This window comes from Haplochromis burtoni, unplaced genomic scaffold (assembly GCF_018398535.1).
Source record: "Haplochromis burtoni strain Fernald_Lab_line unplaced genomic scaffold, NCSU_Asbu1 Contig_52, whole genome shotgun sequence".
Taxonomy (NCBI): Eukaryota; Metazoa; Chordata; class Actinopteri; order Cichliformes; family Cichlidae; genus Haplochromis; species Haplochromis burtoni.
The window spans coordinates 226,555-246,319 of record NW_024582413.1 but is presented as its reverse complement, the minus strand read 5'-3'; the positions used below and the strand labels follow the sequence as shown (position 1 = coordinate 246,319).

At 40.2% G+C, this 19,765-nt stretch overlaps 1 protein-coding gene across 2 annotated transcripts in view; it reads right to left on the bottom strand.

Annotated features, from left to right (window-relative positions):
• The window catches only part of plcd3a (phospholipase C, delta 3a), a 36,119-nt gene that overhangs the window by 2,936 nt on the left and 13,418 nt on the right, over nucleotides 1-19,765 (bottom strand). For both annotated transcript variants that reach the window (XM_005921888.3, XM_005921887.3), the window contains exons 2-12: nucleotides 12,349-12,507; nucleotides 8,365-8,593; nucleotides 7,419-7,548; nucleotides 6,660-6,885; nucleotides 3,422-3,623; nucleotides 3,184-3,328; nucleotides 2,811-2,963; nucleotides 2,574-2,726; nucleotides 2,329-2,479; nucleotides 2,052-2,168; nucleotides 1,688-1,866 (exon numbers count right to left, since the gene is read on the bottom strand). In XM_005921888.3, the coding sequence (XP_005921950.1) occupies nucleotides 1,688-1,866; nucleotides 2,052-2,168; nucleotides 2,329-2,479; nucleotides 2,574-2,726; nucleotides 2,811-2,963; nucleotides 3,184-3,328; nucleotides 3,422-3,623; nucleotides 6,660-6,885; nucleotides 7,419-7,548; nucleotides 8,365-8,593; nucleotides 12,349-12,478 (1,815 nt within the window). In that variant the 5' untranslated portion in view covers nucleotides 12,479-12,507. The remainder of the gene's footprint in view (nucleotides 1-1,687; nucleotides 1,867-2,051; nucleotides 2,169-2,328; nucleotides 2,480-2,573; nucleotides 2,727-2,810; nucleotides 2,964-3,183; nucleotides 3,329-3,421; nucleotides 3,624-6,659; nucleotides 6,886-7,418; nucleotides 7,549-8,364; nucleotides 8,594-12,348; nucleotides 12,508-19,765) is intronic.

Sequence of the window (19,765 nt, the reverse complement as noted above, 5' to 3'; positions counted from 1 at the left end):
CGACCACCACTGAACAAGACACACAAGCTGAAACGTCAAGACTGGGCCAAGAAATATCTCAAGACTGGTTTTTCTAAGGTTTTATGGACTGATGAAATGAGAGTGAGTCTTGATGGGCCAGATGGATGGGCCCGTGGCTGGATTGGTAAAGGGCAGAGAGCTCCAGTCCGACTCAGACGCCAGCAAGGTGGAGGTGGAGTACTGGTTTGGGCTGGTATCATCAAAGATGAGCTTGTGGGGCCTTTTCGGGTTGAGGATGGAGTCAAGCTCAACTCCCAGTCCTACTGCCAGTTTCTGGAAGACACCTTCTTCAAGCAGTGGTACAGGAAGAAGTCTGCATCCTTCAAGAAAAACATGATTTTCATGCAGGACAATGCTCCATCACACGCGTCCAAGTACTCCACAGCGTGGCTGGCAAGAAAGGGTATAAAAGAAGAAAAACTAATGACATGGCCTCCTTGTTCACCTGATCTGAACCCCATTGAGAACCTGTGGTCCATCATCAAATGTGAGATTTACAAGGAGGGAAAACAGTACACCTCTCTGAACAGTGTCTGGGAGGCTGTGGTTGCTGCTGCACGCAATGTTGATGGTGAACAGATCAAAACACTGACAGAATCCATGGATGGCAGGCTTTTGAGTGTCCTTGCAAAGAAAGGTGGCTATATTGGTCGCTGATTTGTTTTTGTTTTGTTTTTGAATGTCAGAAATGTATATTTGTGAATGTGGAGATGTTATATTGGTTTCACTGGTAAAAATAAATAATTGAAATGGGTATATATTTGTTTTTTGTTAAGTTGCCTAATAATTATGCACAGTAATAGTCACCTGCACACACAGATATCCCCCTAAAATAGCTAAAACTAAAAACTACTTCCAAAAACATTCAGCTTTGATATTAATGAGTTTTTTGGGTTCATTGAGAACATGGTTGTTGTTCAATAATAAAATTATTCCTCAAAAATACAACTTGCCTAATAATTCTGCACTCCCTGTATACCGTTGGAAAGTCTCTTTATTTGTCTCTAACTCCTCATGTTGGTAACCAGCTTGGTCGCACACTGCTGTGGGATGGGATGACATTTTTCAACCAGCATTTACTGCTGTTAAACTCCCAATATGTCTTGTTTCTTCAGAATTCAATTATCCAATCCAACAAATGACACCAAACAAGAGTTATTAGCAGAATAAGCTGTTTGGCGTTGGCAGAGAAGATTTGGCAAGTTTTTCATGAGTGCAACCCACATTCTCAACACTACTGCTCAACCCACAAATGCATTTTCCTTACAAATGTGGTATCCTTCCAGTGGTATATAAGATTTATTACCAAGAAGTATTGTTACCACAAAGAAATAATCAACCAAACACTAATTTCCTTACTTTTTATGTTAAGTTTAGAACAGCGGTACAGAAATCTTACTATAACGTCTATCTCCTCCTTAACAGGTAGGCACATCTGAACGAAACTTTGGAAAAACTTCATCACATATATCTTGTGGTTATTAAAATCTATATGCTTTAAAAAAATATTCATGATGAATTTAAATTCTTTGGATTTTTGTGTATCTATCTATCTATCTATCTATCTATCTATCTATCTATCTATCTATCTATCTATCTATCTATCTATCTATCTATCTATCTATCTATAATGTTCATTTCCCTTAACTTAGTAACAGTTACTCACTCGTATAGTCAGCTGAGTCGGGGTATGACCGGGGCCTCCTCCCGTGTTTTCTGGGTTAAAGTTGGATGTGGGACTGCACAGGAAGCTGGGTTTGAGGACGTATCCACAGCGACCATTTGCGAGGAAGCGGCCCTGGTTCAGGTCCATTTGCTCCCCAGCCGTCTGGAAGTTTAGAGCCACTTAACGGCAGAAAGAGGAAAGTGGAGGGACACGGGATTAAATTAACGGAATCAGAGATGTCAGCAGGTTACATGTGACATGACAGTAAGTTTACAGAAATAAAACACGTCTCTGGGTTTTTAAAAAACTTTTTTTTTTTGCTTCCATCTGAACAGCAGCGTAGCTTTCAGTGTGGAGTACCAACCCAGCTGGCATCCACAGTTCCACATTTCCTGAGGATCATAGTTGGATGATTGAAGGCGCTGGCCACAAGGGTAGATCCGGCTCAGCTGCCTGCTGTTGTGTCTTACAAAAAGCTTCCCTGTAAATAAAAAGACAGAAATCCACAAGCCATGATACGTTGAGGGCTAATTATAATTTCTGTAGAACCAGCTGAACCAGCTGCACAAAAGACACGATGCTGGCAAACTTTTTGAATTTCTCTATCTGATGTCAAGATGCAATTATCTCCACTATTGTACCAGACTCTTTGATGTGCTTGAGGGCATCGTTTTCAGAGAAAGAAGACATTTCATTTGGCGGTTTTTCAGACACATTTCCAAACCCACGGAAGGGGACACTCTTGCAGTAAACCACCAGGTCGGATAGCTCGGGGCACAGTTTCGAACGGACCTGGAAAAGGCAATGCAAAGAAAATTGGTCAATTAACTAAAGCGTTTGTGTTAACAGCTTCCACGACTCAATAACAAGCCTTTCTTGAACTGACCTTTGCAGGATCCTTCATGGGTGTGCTTTTAATGCTGCTGGCTAGTTCATCTTCAGAGCTCGAAGAGAAGCTGGTGCAGCTGCTGTTCTTCACCAGCTCACCCAGGTGAGGAGTGTGTTTCTTTCCTTTTACCAAAATGCGCCCCTTAAGCTCCTGCAAGGAATGCCATTGGAATAAATTACTTTATTAGAAAAGCAAATGGGTCCAGCTGTGCTTCTATGTGTGTGGTTGTTATACTTCGGGAGAAGGCAGGTCTCTCAGTGGCTGGTCACTGAGAGGCTCTGTGAGCAGTTTTTTGCCCAGGATACTACGGAGGTGTTTGTCCATGACAGCCTGCTGCTCCACAGAACAGTGATTCTCCAAGGACAGGATTAGAGGGTATGGGGACGTCTGCAGGGAGAAACACAGGAAAACTCTTATGCTAAGCCGTTAAAATGCAATTAGATCACATTATAGCAATGCAAAACCCAAGAGTATAATACTATACAAAATACCACAGGATTGCCTCAGAGTCAGGTGTATAACCAAAAGAAGTGCAGTGGGTTGGCACAGCTGTAAGCACAACGCATAACTGCAAATTTCCATGAGTGAAAGCTACAAAATCTCTTACCTCGAAGGCATACTGACCGATGGTTTCAATGACTTCCTTAAAGGGCACTTTGGAGGTGAGTGTGTGCCCGTGGTAGATGACGGGTTCACCTTTATCTCCATCCCAGCAGTCTAGCTCCACACAGCGGCAGCCCTGAATTAGAGCCCTGACAGTGACAGATTTATTCATTTGAAACCACAGGCACATATCTCACTAGACTGACTGAGGGCCAATGTTGCATTCTTCTCTGTCTCAATACCTCATGTACGGCTCAGTGCTGCTCGCACCGGTGACTTGGTCCTTGGTAAGGTAAGTGTTGTGTGACGAGGAGATGAAGTAATGGGCCAGGGGGTGGGTCATGTCCTGGTAAACTCTGGCATGGTTAGGGTTGAAGACATCATTCTCCAGAGACAGCATGTACATGGTGAAACCATTTTGTGTCATGAGCAGGTTCTTCTGAGCTGTAATAAATGGTATTTTATTTCCATCAGTTTGTAATCTTTAAGTGGATTTAACAGGATAACGAAGGGCTTTAAACAAGTAAAAAGAAAGCAGGGATACATGGAAGACATGAAATGGCATAACATATCAGCCTATGTATATCATTTAGGAAGCAGAGGACAGCATGAGGAAGAAAGCTCAAAACTGTGGAAAGGGAATCAGACCTAGAGTTGCCAGAAGTATTATTTCTTCTTTTATGCTGTTAATTTACATAATTAATAATATATATTATGATATAAGTGCATCAAACTTAACTTTTCCTGTCTTTAACAATCAGTTGAATTGTCAAAGGAGCTTGCAAAGAAAAGCGTCTGGACTTCTTTAAGTTGCTTGAAGACGTTTCACCTCTCATCCGAGAAGCTTCTTCAGTTCTAAGGTCAAATGGTGGAGAGTCCCAGATATAAACCTAGTGGGAGTTTCCCCCCACAGAGGGACAAAAGGACCCCCTGATGATCCTCTAATCACCTGAGCCAAGGTGTGAAATTGGGTGCGGGCCCCAATCAGCCAGAGTTTCAGGTGGGTTCATTGTGAAACCTGGCCTCACCTTGAAGTCCAGACGCTTTTCTTTGCAAGCTCCTTTGACTACGATGACCTGGATGACTGAGAACCTTCACAGACAAATCAGTTGAATTCAATTCAGTTTAATTGACACCAAAATTAGGTTGCAGTTGGTTTTTAGCATGCAACATTAACCAAACAGGTGGGCCTCTGAAAATAGATAACCAAGTTTTAGAAAAAAACAAAACAATGTTGGTGTCCACAAACCAGAGACAGATAAACAAATCACAAACCGGCACAACTCAGATAACCTAGGCTGCAAATGTACTATTTTTTTTTTTTATTGAGACCTCTCATGAACATAATAATAATAATGGATCGGATTTATATAGCGCTTTTCAAGGCACCCAAAGCGCTTTACAATGCCACTATTCATTCATTCGCGCATTCACACACTGGTGGAGGCAAGCTATGATTGTAGCCACAGCTGCCCTGGGGCAGACTGACAGAAGCGAGGCTGCCATATCGCGCCATCGGCTCCTCTGGCCAACACCAGTAGGCGGGAGTGGCATGCCCAAGAACACAAAGACAAAACAGGAAAGAGAGACCAGGGATTGAACCGGCGACCTTCCGGTTACAGATACGCCTCCCAAACCCCTAAGCTACGGTCGCACCCCAATAACATACGAGGTTTATAAAACGTTATATTCTATTAAATATATATATCCAATCTAAGGAATAATTTCTTGTCTTAATTTGAAACTAAATACTGTCATACAGTTGAGTCATAACTACATTCATCTTGTGGTTAATATTATTTCTTGTTTACAGTAATTATTGTCAAGGGAATTAGTTGTACTGACCAATCCAGGGTGTAGTCTGCCTTTTCCCAAATGACAGCTGGGATAATTTCGATTTTTTTTTAAACAGATGTTATGACATTATTGCTAAAAGAAAATTAAAAGGTTTCCTCAGTTTAAGAGTATCAACTCTGATATGTTTAGTAATTTTACTGTTTTCATGAACAAAACTTATTCAGTGTCCTTTACAGTGGACAGCAGAACTTACTACCTCACGTTTTCATGTCCATCATTTAGATAGCAGAAGACAGATGGAGGGAAAAAAAGCTCAAAATTGTGGAAAGAGAATCAGGCCTAAAGTTGCTTAAAGTTTGATTTCTTCTTTTATCCTGTTGATTTACATAATTAATGATATATAATATGGTAGAAATGCATTCAGCTTTACTTTTCCTGTATTTAACAATTAGTTCAACTCAGTTTAAATGACACCAAAATTAGGCTGAAGTTGGTTTTTAGCATGAGACATGTAAACAGGACAACACTGGCCACAACCACCAAACAGGTGGGCCTCTGAAAATACATAACCAGGTTATAGGAAAAAAAGAAAACCAATGTTGGTGTGCACAAACCAGAGACAGATAAACAAATTACAAACAGGCACAACTCATAACCTAGGCTCCAAATGTACCGTTTCATGTAGACCTCTTATAAACATACAAGGTTTACAAGGCTTTTTTAGAGTGTAGAGTTATATGCACACTAAATCTATATTTTAATAGATATATATAATGCAATCTAAGGAACTCATGCAAGGAGCCTCTCTGTCATACCATTCCTGATCACTATTAATGCTTTGGGTGATGAGACCTAAAAAGCCCGGTTGAGGTAAGTATTAGGTGTACACAATGAAGTTTAATAAAAAGCGTGATGTTGATAGGTTACATGTTAAAATGATGGTTTAATGCTCAGATTTGTTTCCTTGTTTTTTGTTTTTTTTTTCAGAAATGGAACCAATATCATTCATTCTGTAATCAAACATGACCCCATGTCCATTGTGAGGGACAGAAGATTAAAATAAATAAATAGCTTTTTTTCCATAATATGTTTCTCTCAAACACAATACTTATATCCCTTTATGCCCCTTTATGTCACAAATCTCAGATCATGTCAGACTGTTTCTTGAGCATGACAATGAGTTCACTGTACTCAAAGTCACGGAAAGAGCACCTTTAGGATGTGGTGGAAGGAGAGATTTCTATTTTGGATGTGCAGCTGACAGATCTGCAGAAACTATGTGATGTCATCATGACCAAAAATGAGGATTGTTTCCTGAACATTCTTGAATCAATGCTACATAGAAGGAGGCCGAAACAGGTACTAAGAAGGCATCCCTAATAAAATGGTTAGTGAGTGCACATACAGTATAATCAGTACTGTCATTATGGCTGAATTATAATAACTCAGTGATAAGAAAAGCGAAACAAAGCACAACTTTTCTTTCTTAAAACAAAGAGCTCTCACTGCTGGATTGCTTTTTTTGCACAGCAGCAGGATTGTGCCTCAGATTTTATGGTGATAGGCTAAATCGCTATTTCTTTTGTATGGAGACGGCATCAAAAGTCACATTCAGAATGTATTTATATATAAATATTTTGGGTTCCTCCTTTGAGTCCTTTAATGACTGCTTTTAGAACTTACCCCGGTCATTGAGCTCATAGGTGAGTATAAGACTTCGAGCATGATCCAGCGACGCGTCCTCCCCTTGATCTCCCAGGAAATCACGCAGCTCAGCAGTGGAGAGCACGCTACCTTTACTTGAATAGTGTCTAAACACGGCATCTAGCTCAGGCCGTCGCAGCAGCTCCCTGCAGAACTCTTCAATTTCTGTGTGATCCAGGCGGCCATCGCCAGATTGGTCACACCGCTGAGATGCACAGAAAAGGTGTGTGTTAAAAAGAGCCAAGAAAGTGAACACACAGAGAAGAAAATAGACAATATCAAAGGCTGTTCGCTTTTATTTTGGGAGTGCATCAAACTCCCTGTGGGAAAAGCACCTCTATAATAATTCAACGCAGCTGTGCGCACCTACGTTGAAAACATGCTTCTTTGCACTGTAAGCTGCATAGAGAAGAAGAATAAGACTAACAATTCTGCCATAATAGTGAAGTGAGGGACATAGCAGGTAGTAATCCCTGCACAAAAGAGAAATAAATGGCTCGTGATTTGTTGTGGGGAAGATAAGAGGGAGGGGGTAAAGATGTGGAGTGAGGCTTGTGGTTGGCTTGCTGCTGGGGTTGGTAATTGAACACAGACTCTGGACTCCAGGGTGTCCGAGTAAAATGACACCTCCTTAACCAGATAGCAACAACTCTACAGCTCTGTAATTCCCTCACTTCTTTACACTCAGTGCTGCAGTTTAATGAGCATACAGGTACTAAAACATCACATGACTCTGACCTTGAATAAGCAGCGGGCATATTGCTCGCTCACGTCAATGTTGATCATCAGCAGCAGCCGTTTGACCTCATCGTAGCTCATCTTGCCGTCGTTGTTCTGATCTGCTCGCTTGAGGTACCCCCGAATCCAAGTGTAGGGAGTTAAGAAATCAAGCAAGACTAAAGCATAGAGTCAAACAAATGTTACTGGGTTTTATTTGTTATAAATCCACTTAATACCTGCTCTTTTCCCAAGGGAGGTTATTTTTGCTAAACCTCCTTTTTCTTATATTTGATCTCTTTTTTATTCTATCCTGCTGTTATTGAAAGGGTCTGTATTTTTCCTTTTCATACTCACCCTTTCTAGCAAGAATTAAAGGACAAAATGCATATTTGGTACATGAATTTGATTTGAAACTGAGTCAAGTAAAGCATCATCTTCCAAAACAGATACTGGAATTGTCTCTTAGTGTTTTTCCAGACTGATAATGCTATAGCCTTTTGACACGATAACTATCAGCAACTGACTCATCTTTATGCATTTAGTGCTTTTCACATTGTGTTGGACCATTAAAGCAAAAGCCTTTTACAATTCAATGTCAATTTTTAACCTGTTGACAGTTTATGGTGTCCTTGCACAGCCACATTAAGTGAAAAGCACTTGCTGCACTTGACATGAGTTTTATTTCACAATGAAAAAACAAAATGAGAAACAAACAGAGCAACGGGGAAGATCTTATAATCTACCTGAACACTACACTGCTATTTTCCTCTGGCTATGAGAGATTATAATTAAGAGTGATAGCAGGCCTATATTTAGACAGGGCTTTTTTGTCGAGCAATTACCTCTCACCTTAGCTATGCTGTGTACGTAGGACGGTACATGTGACAGCAGAGTCAGTCACCATAGCAATGCTGCCTCAGCTACGCTATATTTATTCTAGCATATTGGAAATTGGGCAGGATATTGGTCCAGTTTTTCCTTCTGACTCATTCTGGCCACTCGCTCCTTTAACATGCGGAGACCTCGCACCCAGTGCTGAGCTTCCTCTGCAGTGGGGCACTTCAGGTCCAGGCTCTTCCTGGCTCCTTTGAAGACCACTGTGAAGCACTGGTTCTCTGGTAGGGTTCCAGACAGCCGCCTCAGTGCCTCCGACTGGTAGCCTTCACACACACACTCCACCTCCGTCACTGCAACTGGGACAGGAGCGATAATATCGATGAGTAAACTGCTTCAGCAGGAGACCATGGTTGCACAAGAAGCAGCTAAAGGTCAAGTGTGAGGCGTTTTTAGAGAATGCGAGTGACACATTAATGAGACTGCGAAACATATTATATCCACACATGTTCGTCAGCAGACTAATTTTAAAACAAAAAAAAAAAATGACATGAGAGTAATGACTTAGACCTTCAGTGTGAGGTTCCAGTACTGACAGCTTAAGAATCAGGCTTCATTTAAAGTATGAGGCATGAAAAAAAGAAATCTAACTGTGCTGCTAGAGGCCATTCAGTATCAGATAAAATATATATGAAATCTTGTCTTGTGCCCCCCCCCCTCCCTATAAAATTAAAACCTATTTATTCAAAGTTTTATTTATTTATTATTATTTATCAAAAGGTTGTGTGGATGCCACCTGCAGCGGCTCTCCACCTGCCTGACTAAGAATTACCAAGAAAATTATTATATTCAGCAAAGTTCAAATGGGCTATTTCCCTAATCTAAAAGTAAAAAATAATTAAGGGATTTCTCATTTACCGTAAATACATTTTCCGTAGCACAGCAAATAGCACATTTGCCCTACATGTTCACAATCAGGAGGAAACACAAAACCCAACCACCAGGGGTCAAAAGTAGCGTCCTATTGCCAGCTCCAACCTGAGATAAATGGGAGGGGTGTGGGAAATAAAGGAGCAGCTGGATGTACGGTACATCACATCATCATAATATTAAGACAGCCCCAAAACATATCTGCACCCAAAGGACCACACCTAAAAAGAATATAAATAACCAGCAACGAGGTCTTGTTTATTTTAGCATGACGGTAGCAAACATGTTCTGCATTCTGCACAACATCACTCTGTTAAGCCGGTTGTGAATCCAGTCTGTCCACAGTTCAGACCAGTGAGTCATTAAAAGCTTTTGGCATTCCAAAGAAGAAGTAGAAGAAGAAGAAGTAGAAGAAGTAGTAGAAGTAGAAGTAGAAGAAGAAGAAGAAGAAGAAGAAGAAGAAGAAACTCCCATATTCACAAGGGGTTGCATAAGCATTGCAAGTTTTAACATTTTATATGCTCTTTGTACTTTAGTAAGGAAATATAGGATTTACGTTATTTGTTTTTATTTTATTTTTTTCCAGCTCAAAAAGGGGAAAGGTGTTTTTTCCCCCAAAATATGCATATGCATTTTTACATTTTGAATCTCAACAATTCAACATCCTAAAGAGCATAAGTGCACTGCACTGCAAGTCTTCATTTTTGGCCCGGGAAAAAACCTCAGATTTACAACTATAAACAAGGGGAGGAAACAGGCTGACACTAACACACAGTGTCTCCTAGTTTATTCTAACACTAGAACTTTATTCAGCACAGGAGCTCTTCTGCTTCTGCACTGAGATGCCTGCTGGGCAATAAGTATTCTCTGACAATAACCTCATTCTCTTGCTAGAGGTCATAAAAGCCTCTGCAATCCACCTCTTCGAAATTACTCCGCATTCTTCCTTTGTGGTCATCTCGGAGCCATGGTAAAAGTAACATATACATGTGGGTGTGTGCCTATGTGTAGTGTGAAGTTTTAGGTGGTGTATATTACGCCAGGATCACACGCAACCCTGAACTTCAGACATTAGATCAAATCAGACCTGGGAGACTAGAAAGAGGGAAGAGAGCCAGACCTTTATCCCGTACAGAGATTTGGTCCTCAGCAGCCTGCCAGTGTCTTAAGTGGTCACTCTGTTCTCACGCTGCTTGATGTCATCATTCTATGGAGTGTTAAACGCGGCAGCTCGGCCGCTCTGTGTCTATTTGCGGCATGGCTGGCACAATCAAAACGGCCTTCACACCCATTGACCCACAAACCTGCCCAACCACACACGCTGTGAGACAAGCGGGAAGGGTTAGGATTAAACTGCATTCTAACATAAGGGTGGAGATCACAAACAGCACAGAGGTGGGAGAGCCAAAGGTCAGGCAACAAGGGACAAAACAAAGCTGATCTCATATTACGTGCTCAAAGCTTTCCACCTTGAAGTAAATTTTCATTTCAACAGAAAGAATTAGCTACAAAGACCTAAATGGAATGGGAGACTGAACAGATGCTGCTGCGAAGTCTCTTTTGCTCTTTTACTTTCATTAACTCTTCCAGGAATTGTGCTTCGGTAATTTAGGGCATCAGTCCAACCCTCTGATGCCGTGACAGAAGAGTTGCGCTCTGAACAAGATTTGTGTCCTACATACTGCGCTGACATCCATGAATTGATTCCCTGAATAACTAGATAAAAGACATTACTATCTTTCCCCTGTGTGCTTTGGCACAACATCCTAATATAGCTACTACATGACTAGTTGTTTAAAACAGTGGGCTGAAAAGCAAGGCATTATAATATCATTACATAATATAATGGATGAGCTGTGAAATTAAGTATAAAGTCTACTAACTTCTTCCCCACTATTTTATTACTGAAAATGGTGCTTTGCAAAAGATGCTTTAGGTACTCAAGGAGGTCCGATCGCTAAAGGAATTGAACATAAATATTAACAGCAAAAAAAACCCCAAAACAATCTCATCTGCTTTTGCAGTTTAATTTTACCCTTAAGCAACTTGCAAACCTCCAACTATAACTTATCTTGTTTTTCACCTTGTGTACATAACCTTAAGGAGTTTGTGCAAAGAGTGATAACAGGCCCAAACTTGCATAAGTGGGAGTTGAGTCTATAGGATTCTATGTAATATCAGTTTTGTTTACCCGCTATAACAGAAAACACTCAATTCAATTAAACTTGGACATTGATCATTAGCTTGACGTTTGTTTTTCAAGGTGAAACATTCAAACATGGGGGAATCTCGACCTACCACTCTCAACCAGGGTAACCTACAGGCATGTTTCCTCTGTGTTGACTTTCTAGAGAGCAGCTACACTCTCCTTCCACATGTCAAACAATCACTGGAGTGATATAAAGGGCCTATCACAAGTTTGTCACACCCTGAAGCATACCATGCTTTTTCTGTTAAAGAAAATACTTAAATTAGGCTACTGATACCATAATGTTCTATTGAGGACTTTCAAATAATCTTAATGCTTTCTGAAACTAAAGGAATAAATGCACATTTAAGAAATTTCTGCGCTGGCTCTACTTTTCAGTCTCAGAAGCTAAATCCAGTTTTATGCGCTGGTAAATTATAAACTGATCCCATCAAAGAGCTCATGCCCATTTCTGTCGGAGGTCTAAGTGTCAGTAAAACTATTAAATGTATATTAGGAAGCTTGAATTGGTAAGTCATAACCACTACAGATCACATGATTACCCTCCTCAGTTACCAGAGAAACTAGAACTGTCTTTAAATGGGCAAAGTAGGGGAGAGGGCAGAAGACAGAGCCAAGATAAAGCAGCTCAACAACCCCAAACAATGTGCAGGCTGAATGAGCGCACTGAATCACATCTCTGTTTCTATTGGACTAATGGCGGGACGCTTACATTGCTTGCTTTAAATATAATTCAGTTTGCGCTGTTCTCACGTATACTCTTCCATTACTTAAGTTTCCTTTCTATTTATCGTATTAGTTCACTCATGCTCACAATCAAAGCTCCTTTTCCTCCTCAACTCCTATTCATAACTAGCTCACTTCTCCTCTTCATTAGGTCATGATGTCTGCTCAAGCCAGCCCCCCACCCCGCCACACACTGAGCTCTCCTTACAGAGTACTCTGACCATAAAGCTGGATTTCAGACAAACTTACATGTCTGCTGGGCTTTGCCTTTGCGGGAGGACTCGCACCACACGGTGAGTCCGTCCTCCAGCAGCCGCATGCTTCGGTTCCTTTGCCAACTTGTAGACCGAACTTTCAGCATGCTGGAACCTGCCATCATCACGCGTATGTCCTCATTTTCATGAAGCCCTGGAGAATATACACATTCACAAAACAGAGCTGTTAATGCATGCATGACTCTGGTTGACACTGTGCAAATGCATCATCAGCAACTTAAGTTCAGCTTGTCTTCACATACATGCCTATTGTTTGATCAGTTTAATCAGGTTCATAAGTGCACATCTGTTTTCCCAAGTTCCTTAGCTCTAATGCCAAACATATTATATTTGATACAGGAGTTTATGTCAGTGTTTTGAGACCTCTAAATCATCATCAACAAAACTTAAAATTAATTGCACATTACATTTTTGGGCAATAGATTGCACAAACGCCAGATGCAGTAAAACTGATACTGAAATTAAAAGTCACATATGCAAACTGATATCTCATTTCTTTCTTTTTTGTCAGAAGGTTCAATAAACACTCCAGTATGGTTTTTTTTTTCTGACAGTTATTTAGTGAGTCAAGCTTCACAGGGCATACTTTTATGAAATTTTAGACAAATGACAGTGCAATGCTTTAACTGAAATGCTTAGCACAAAATGACAGTGCTTACAGATTCATCCATCCATTCTCTTCCATTCTTATCCTTTTGAGGGTCGCAGCGGGGCTGGAGCCTATCCCAGCTGTCTTAGGGCAAGAGGCAGGGTACCACCTGGACAGGTTGCTGGTCTGTCGCAGGGCTAACACATAAAGACAGACAACCATTCGCACTCACATTCACAACTTTAGAGTTATCAATTAACCGAATTCCACTAACTGCATGTCTTTGGACTGTGGGAGGAAGCCAGAGTACCTGCAGAGCACCCACGCAAACAATATAATGTTTACTATGTTTATGCATCAAGACTGACAGAAGAAGATTTCTATAAGGGCTTGAAGTGCTGCTGTTTAAAGTTTATGCACACAAACCTAACCTTCTACACTGAATATCTAACGAGTTTGGTCAGTAGCTTGACAAGTGTTAAATGTTTGCTAAATGCAGCAGCTAGTGTGTTGTTATCATCATCATTTCCAATAAGTACACAATTAGCAGTTTGAATTAAGACAAAACTACCCTATGGAGAGTCACAAATTATGCATGTGAGTCTGTAGTGGATTTATGAAGTGAACTATGGGTTCTGAGTACGTACTGTTAGCATGCAACATGCATTAACTTCAGTGAAAAGCTCAAGACATCATTGCCCGTGTTTGATGTGAATCTCATCGGTTTTGATCAAAAGTCTGACCTAGATGAAGCAAAAGGGATCACCTCTAAAGTACACTTCATGACATTCAGCCAGAGGCATTACAAATGTGACAATAAGCCATAAAGGGTCTACAAAATTTTGTGTCATTCCATGTAAGGAGTGTAGAGACATATCCTGGGGTCAACAACCGTTACTATCAAAAGAACAATTATTGAGTAACTTTTGCCCAACAAGTTCTGTGTGGAGCTGCAAAACATATTTGAACCTCATTTTAAAACTGACTGCATATGAACCATAGATTCATCAGCATTACTAATAGTTGTAAAAAATTTAATCACATGTGGCTACTCTGCTATGTGATATTTCTAACTACTTTTAACTTATAACCTTTTAAACATTACATTTGCACAATAACTGAAAATAGCCCCCTGACTGAACTGTGTGAGGCTGTGAGGTCAGCTCCTTGATCATTAATATGCAAATTATCAGTTTCATTGTGCCGTGTACTGTTTATAAGGTTGGGGAAACCTTCAGTCAGCTGAAACTGAAGAAGTCACCTGGATGAGTGACGAAACATTTCTCACACTGAAAATGCAACGACCAGGTGAACAGAATCAACCTTTTGGGATTTACTTACCTGGATGATTGAACATGCTTTAAGACACTGTGATGGTGGAAACTGATCAAAAGTCGCTAATTTTGATATTGCATAAAAGAGTTTTAAAATTATACTAAAATAACATTTAAAAAAAATAAGGCAGTTCTCATCTTTTTACTTCAGCTACATACAGCAATCAGCCTTTGGACCTGTAAACACAGCCTGTTCTTTTTAAATCGCCTGTTTTATTATTTGCTCATTTCTTCCTGCAGAGCAAATCAGTAAGCCAGCAGCGCTGGCAGTGAAAGCAAACAAATCTGTCCGCACACCATTTCCTCAAGAACTTTTTTTTCTTCCCCCATTTATAACTAGGGAGACTAAATGTTCATTACATCCATGCAATCCACTGAGCCTCATATTGGAGTAAATGAAAATTAAGAGGATAACACAGGATATGCTTTTTTAAAAAACCCAAACAAAGTCATTGGTGCTCTATCAAAAACCTTGTTGTGATTGCTTTGGTTGCTAGCAGATAATTGTGGTTACCTGTGGTTTGCATGAAAGATGCTGACTTGTCTGCAAACACTCACTATTTACTCTCTAAATGGTAGTGAAATTTGAAAAAGTGTGGTGGAAACCAGAAATGTAGAACGTTCACCTCCAGAGTAAAAGTTCCACGTCAGCGCTGAAGCCAACACATTGCAACAGGTGTAGCTTTGACTTTGAAGGCGAATGGTGTCCGTTTCCAATTTGCAACACAATTACAGTTTCACAACCACTTGGCAAGCAGTTTGTGTTTACAGACAAGCTGCCATCTTACACCCAAACTGCCGTAACCACAGCAAACTGCTAGTGAAAGCAATCAAAATAAGGTTTTTGGTATAGCATTGTAATCAAATTAACACTAGCAACTCCCACCAGCTGCTTGCCAACTGGTTGCACAATACATGCATTTTTCCCTATTAGATGGTCACAGACTGATCTGTAGGCCTCTGTGATTGGGGCCTTAGATGCCAGCATGACTAAAATATCACTCCATCTTGAAATAATCTCAGAAATATTGTAAAATAAAATGTGTTTTTTTTATGTGTCTCAGTACTTAGATGTCATCACCTAATTTTTTTAAAAATGTGACTTTATAGTTGCTTTCGTGTTTATCTGCTTTATTCAGTCCTTTTCTGTTTATCCTTTGAGATTTTTGAGAGCTTGAGAGTGTTTGCTGGTTTTAAAAATGCCTGCCTTTCATTCAGCCATCTTATTTACTTGAAAACTGACCTTGAACACATACTTGGACAAATATGCTCAACCCATCTTTTCTTATATCCAAAACCTTGGGCTGTGTTATATATACAAACCTTGGAAAAAATGACCGGTGCTTTTGGCGTGTGAGTCAAGCGTTCATGGATCATCTAAAAAAACCATGACTTTATCATTTAGCAGTATTTATCTGTTTTCTTTAGGGTGAATAAACCACTGTCAGTTTAAAAGAAAGCTGATCAATGAGATGCAATTCAGTCATGATAGTTTGTAGATTTACTTCTCTCTGGGGGCAGGAGCAGGCCAAAAGGCAGCAGGAATGAAAGCTGCTATAACAGCTGGAGTATGGACGGCTTGTGAAAATGTTTGTCCAGCTGTATTGCTCGTATTAGTGTTTCCTCGCTATTAACGTCACTGGAGATGCAAGATTCACAATTTCAGTGGTGCCTTAGATAGTAAGCATATATCACCACTTGGCTGTGGAACTGGTCAGGCCATTTAATCAATGAAGAAAAAACGCATTGCAAATTTTAAAGGCCCTTTATTGTAGCATAACAGACTTTAAGACTTATCTGAGACTAAATTATTCATTAATGGCAGAAGCAACTGGGAATGAAAATAAATCCACAGCTCAGGCTGAAGCAGTGTCTGTTTACAAAGCAGAAAACACAGCAGTTTTTCCACTCTCATTCAGAAGGTTCAAATATGAGAGACCCACAGAGGGCTCAGACTGTGAAAACTGCCCACTTCATCTTTTATTTTCCTTCTTTCTGTATTTTTTTAAATGCACATTTGTCACACTTAAATTTAAGATCAATGAATTTTTAATAATAGACAAACACAACCCCTGTAAATACAAAATGCAGTTTTTAAATGATGATTTGATTTATTAAGGGGGAAAAGCTATCCAAACCAACCTGACCCTATGTGATGAAGAGGTCTGCCCCTCTCATTACATCATGAATGAACTGTGATTAACTTTATGTTTTGAAAAGGTGAATTCAATTATTTCAAGAGCTACACGTAGACAGTTAGAATCTGTGTGTTTTGAGTTTTGTGAGTTTTTGATTTGCTTCTGGATTTATATGTGATTATTACTTATAATGACAACTTTTTATTTGCCTAGTGCTTTGGTGTTTAGTATTTTTCTACCCAGTGCTTATAATTCTAGTTTTTAAGTCTCTTTTTTGGCTGAGTCAGTTCCCTTTTTTGTCCACTCTGTCTTAGTCTTGTTTCCTTGGTTGTTTCTCTGTCTGTTTGTGTCCAGTCTCCGTCTCTGTATTTGTTTACTTTTGTCTGTGTCTACTCTGCATTTCTGTTTCCTGTTTACTTCATCACCTGTTTTTTTATTTCACATGGTCCCTGTCTGTTTCTCCAGTCGTGTCCCCTTGTCTGTCTGGTTTCTCCGTGTCCAGTCGTTTTAGTGCCGATTCCCTCAGTCTTGTCTCCATTTGTTTATTTTCTTCCCTGGATCAAGTTTGTGTGTCTGGAGCTTGTTTCCTGCCTCTCGTCCTATGTGTGTTGTGTTGAGTTTTGCTCGTTATCCTGATTTAGTTCACCTGTGTTCCCCGGTGTGTTCAGTTTAAGTTCCTTGTATCCTGCATATTCAGCAATAAAGCTGCTGTCAGGTTCAGTTCATATTGGGTCCACACCTCTGGATGCCACACAGCAACACATAACACAGGCCTAACTACAACCAGACCCAGTGAATCAAAAAATCATTTACATAGAACCTGTCTGACAAAGTAAAGTAGTCTAAAAAAAGAAAATCTCAAAAAGCAACCAATCACACCATGATCTACAAGACTGGGCAAAAATAGTTCCAAGGTGAAAACCACACAGGCTTGTCTCACATTTGACAGAAAACATCTTGATGGTCCCCAAGACTGGAAATAATATTCTATGTACAGACAAGACAACATTTCGGGAAGGTATGAGTCCTGTTGGATCTGCTATAAAACTAACAGCATTTCATAAAAAGAACATCATGGTAGTATAATGGGCTGAGGCTGCTTTGTTAAAACTGATGGACCCCTGGACTCTGCTCTCTACCAGAAAATCCTGAAAGATGAAATCCAGCCATCAGTTCATGACCTGAATCTGGTGGCCAAAGTTCCTCCACAGTGACGTGAAAGACTCAGTCGGTTATTGCAAATGCTCGATTGCAGTTGTTCCTGTCAAAGTAGTACAACCAGTTATTAGATTCCGGGAGCAGTTGCTTTTTCACTTAGGGCCAGGGCTGGACTGGAACAAAAAATTGGCCCGGGCATTTTGACTAGAGACCGGCCCCCCAGGTATTACAGGAAAAGCCATAAAGCCTTTGAATGAAAACAGACGCTGTTGTGAAAGTGATGGACACTGTCTTGTTGGTATATGTATGATTTCTATACATTTTACGTCAGATAAAAACTTTGGTTGTAATCTTCAGATAATTATTTAATAAAAGCGAGACATTTTAAATGAGAATAAGAACATATTTCTTTGTGCCCCCTTTTCCCTGTTAATGCCCTACCTGGCAAAACTTTGCTAGATCCGCCCCTGCGTAGTTACCAGCCGTCAGCGTAAAAAAGGATCCTGGAGTTATTTGTCTCTCAGAAACAGTTCATTACTTCCCTTTAACTCATTCATGTCACCTAAAAGGTAAACCTGTTTGTCCATCACCTGTTCAGCTTGATGATTCAGTAAGGACATCTCCTGGTTTCATCTTCATGTTTCCCTCTCACCACATATCCAAACCGATATCATGACCAGCAGCTTAACAGCTGTGGTTCCATCAGCTGATACTAGAAATTAATATTAAATAAATTCTAACAACAGCTGATCAAGCTTAAACGTGGAGCTTTTGTTTAACGCGACATCCGCTGGTTTCCTCTTTCTGGCGCAAAGTGGGCGATAAACAAACAAGAGAGAAAAGCTGATCAGCTGATCACTGATCAGTTTCATGATCGTGTTCATTGAAGTAGAAACAGGAGAGGGAGGGGAAAGAATGAGCAAAGAATGAGCAAAGAAGAGGCAGCTGACAGCGTAAAGACAGAATAACTCCAGCAAATGCCCCGTATGCTCGATGGCCAGTCCAGCTATGCTTAGGGCCAAGTAGGTTTGGATAGATTTATTTTAATTAATTAATTATTAAATCATCATTTAAAAGCAACATTTTGTATTTCAACAGGTTTTTTTAATGTATTTATAGTAGTAAGGAGTGTTTCCTTTAAATTATGCATGTTTGTGACTTTGCTGCTTTCTCATTTAGTTAATCATTTCAGTAAATGTGAGGTTAAAAGGTTAAGTTGTTACAGTTCTCATCGGGAGGGTTTGAAAATGTTTTAACTTTCACTTTAACGGATTCTTAATAAAGTAAATGTATCTGAATATGTAAATGCTTCAAACAACTGGTTTAAAAAGTTATGTTAAGAACTTGGTTGCTGCAAATAGCCTATTGAATAGGCATAGGTTAGTTGCGTTACTAGGCAATAGTAACGCAACTAACACAGGTGTTAAACAGCATTCAGCCATGGCATGTTTAGTCTTTTGCAAGAACAAACGGGCTCTCTTATGGAACCTTCCCTTTTAGTACTGCTGAAGGAAACAGCCAAAACCAGCTCTCACTCACTGCTCAAATTATTCTTCAGGCTTTAGTCTTTTCTGTTCATGTCTAAAGAAAGGGCTTCATTTGTTTCTTTAGCTCTTAAATCACAGTCCTCATCGTGTCAGTGCCAAGTTCTGGAGTAAGTAATGGACCCCCAAAGTTATAGCAAACAGAAACTGCCCTCCACTCCCTCCCTATCCCTGAAAGCGCACTGGGTGAAACCATGGATTTCTCCCCATCAGGGTTGAAAACAAAGAACTCCCCCTGCCAGGCCGTCCATAACAAGCCTGTTTTTCCAAGCTGTTACCACATGCAAGGCATTCCCACAAGCACAGCACAAGGACCTGATTAACTGCAGGTCAGTGACCACGCTAAGCTACCCAAACAGCCTTAACTAGCTCTCTCTCAACCTCCTGCTTCACTTTTTATTATTCCCTCTCCCGCTACAGCCACATTCTTGTTTTACTACCTGTATAATTTTATTATCTGCCCACAATGCAAAGTGCGAGTAGCTGCAAGTCCCCAAGTGTGGCCATATCCACAGATAGGGCTGCTCGATTATGGCAAAAATGATAATCACGATTATTTTCACTGAAATTGAGATCTCGATTATTTGACGATATTTATTTAACCCTTTAAGACCTACCATAGAACCAA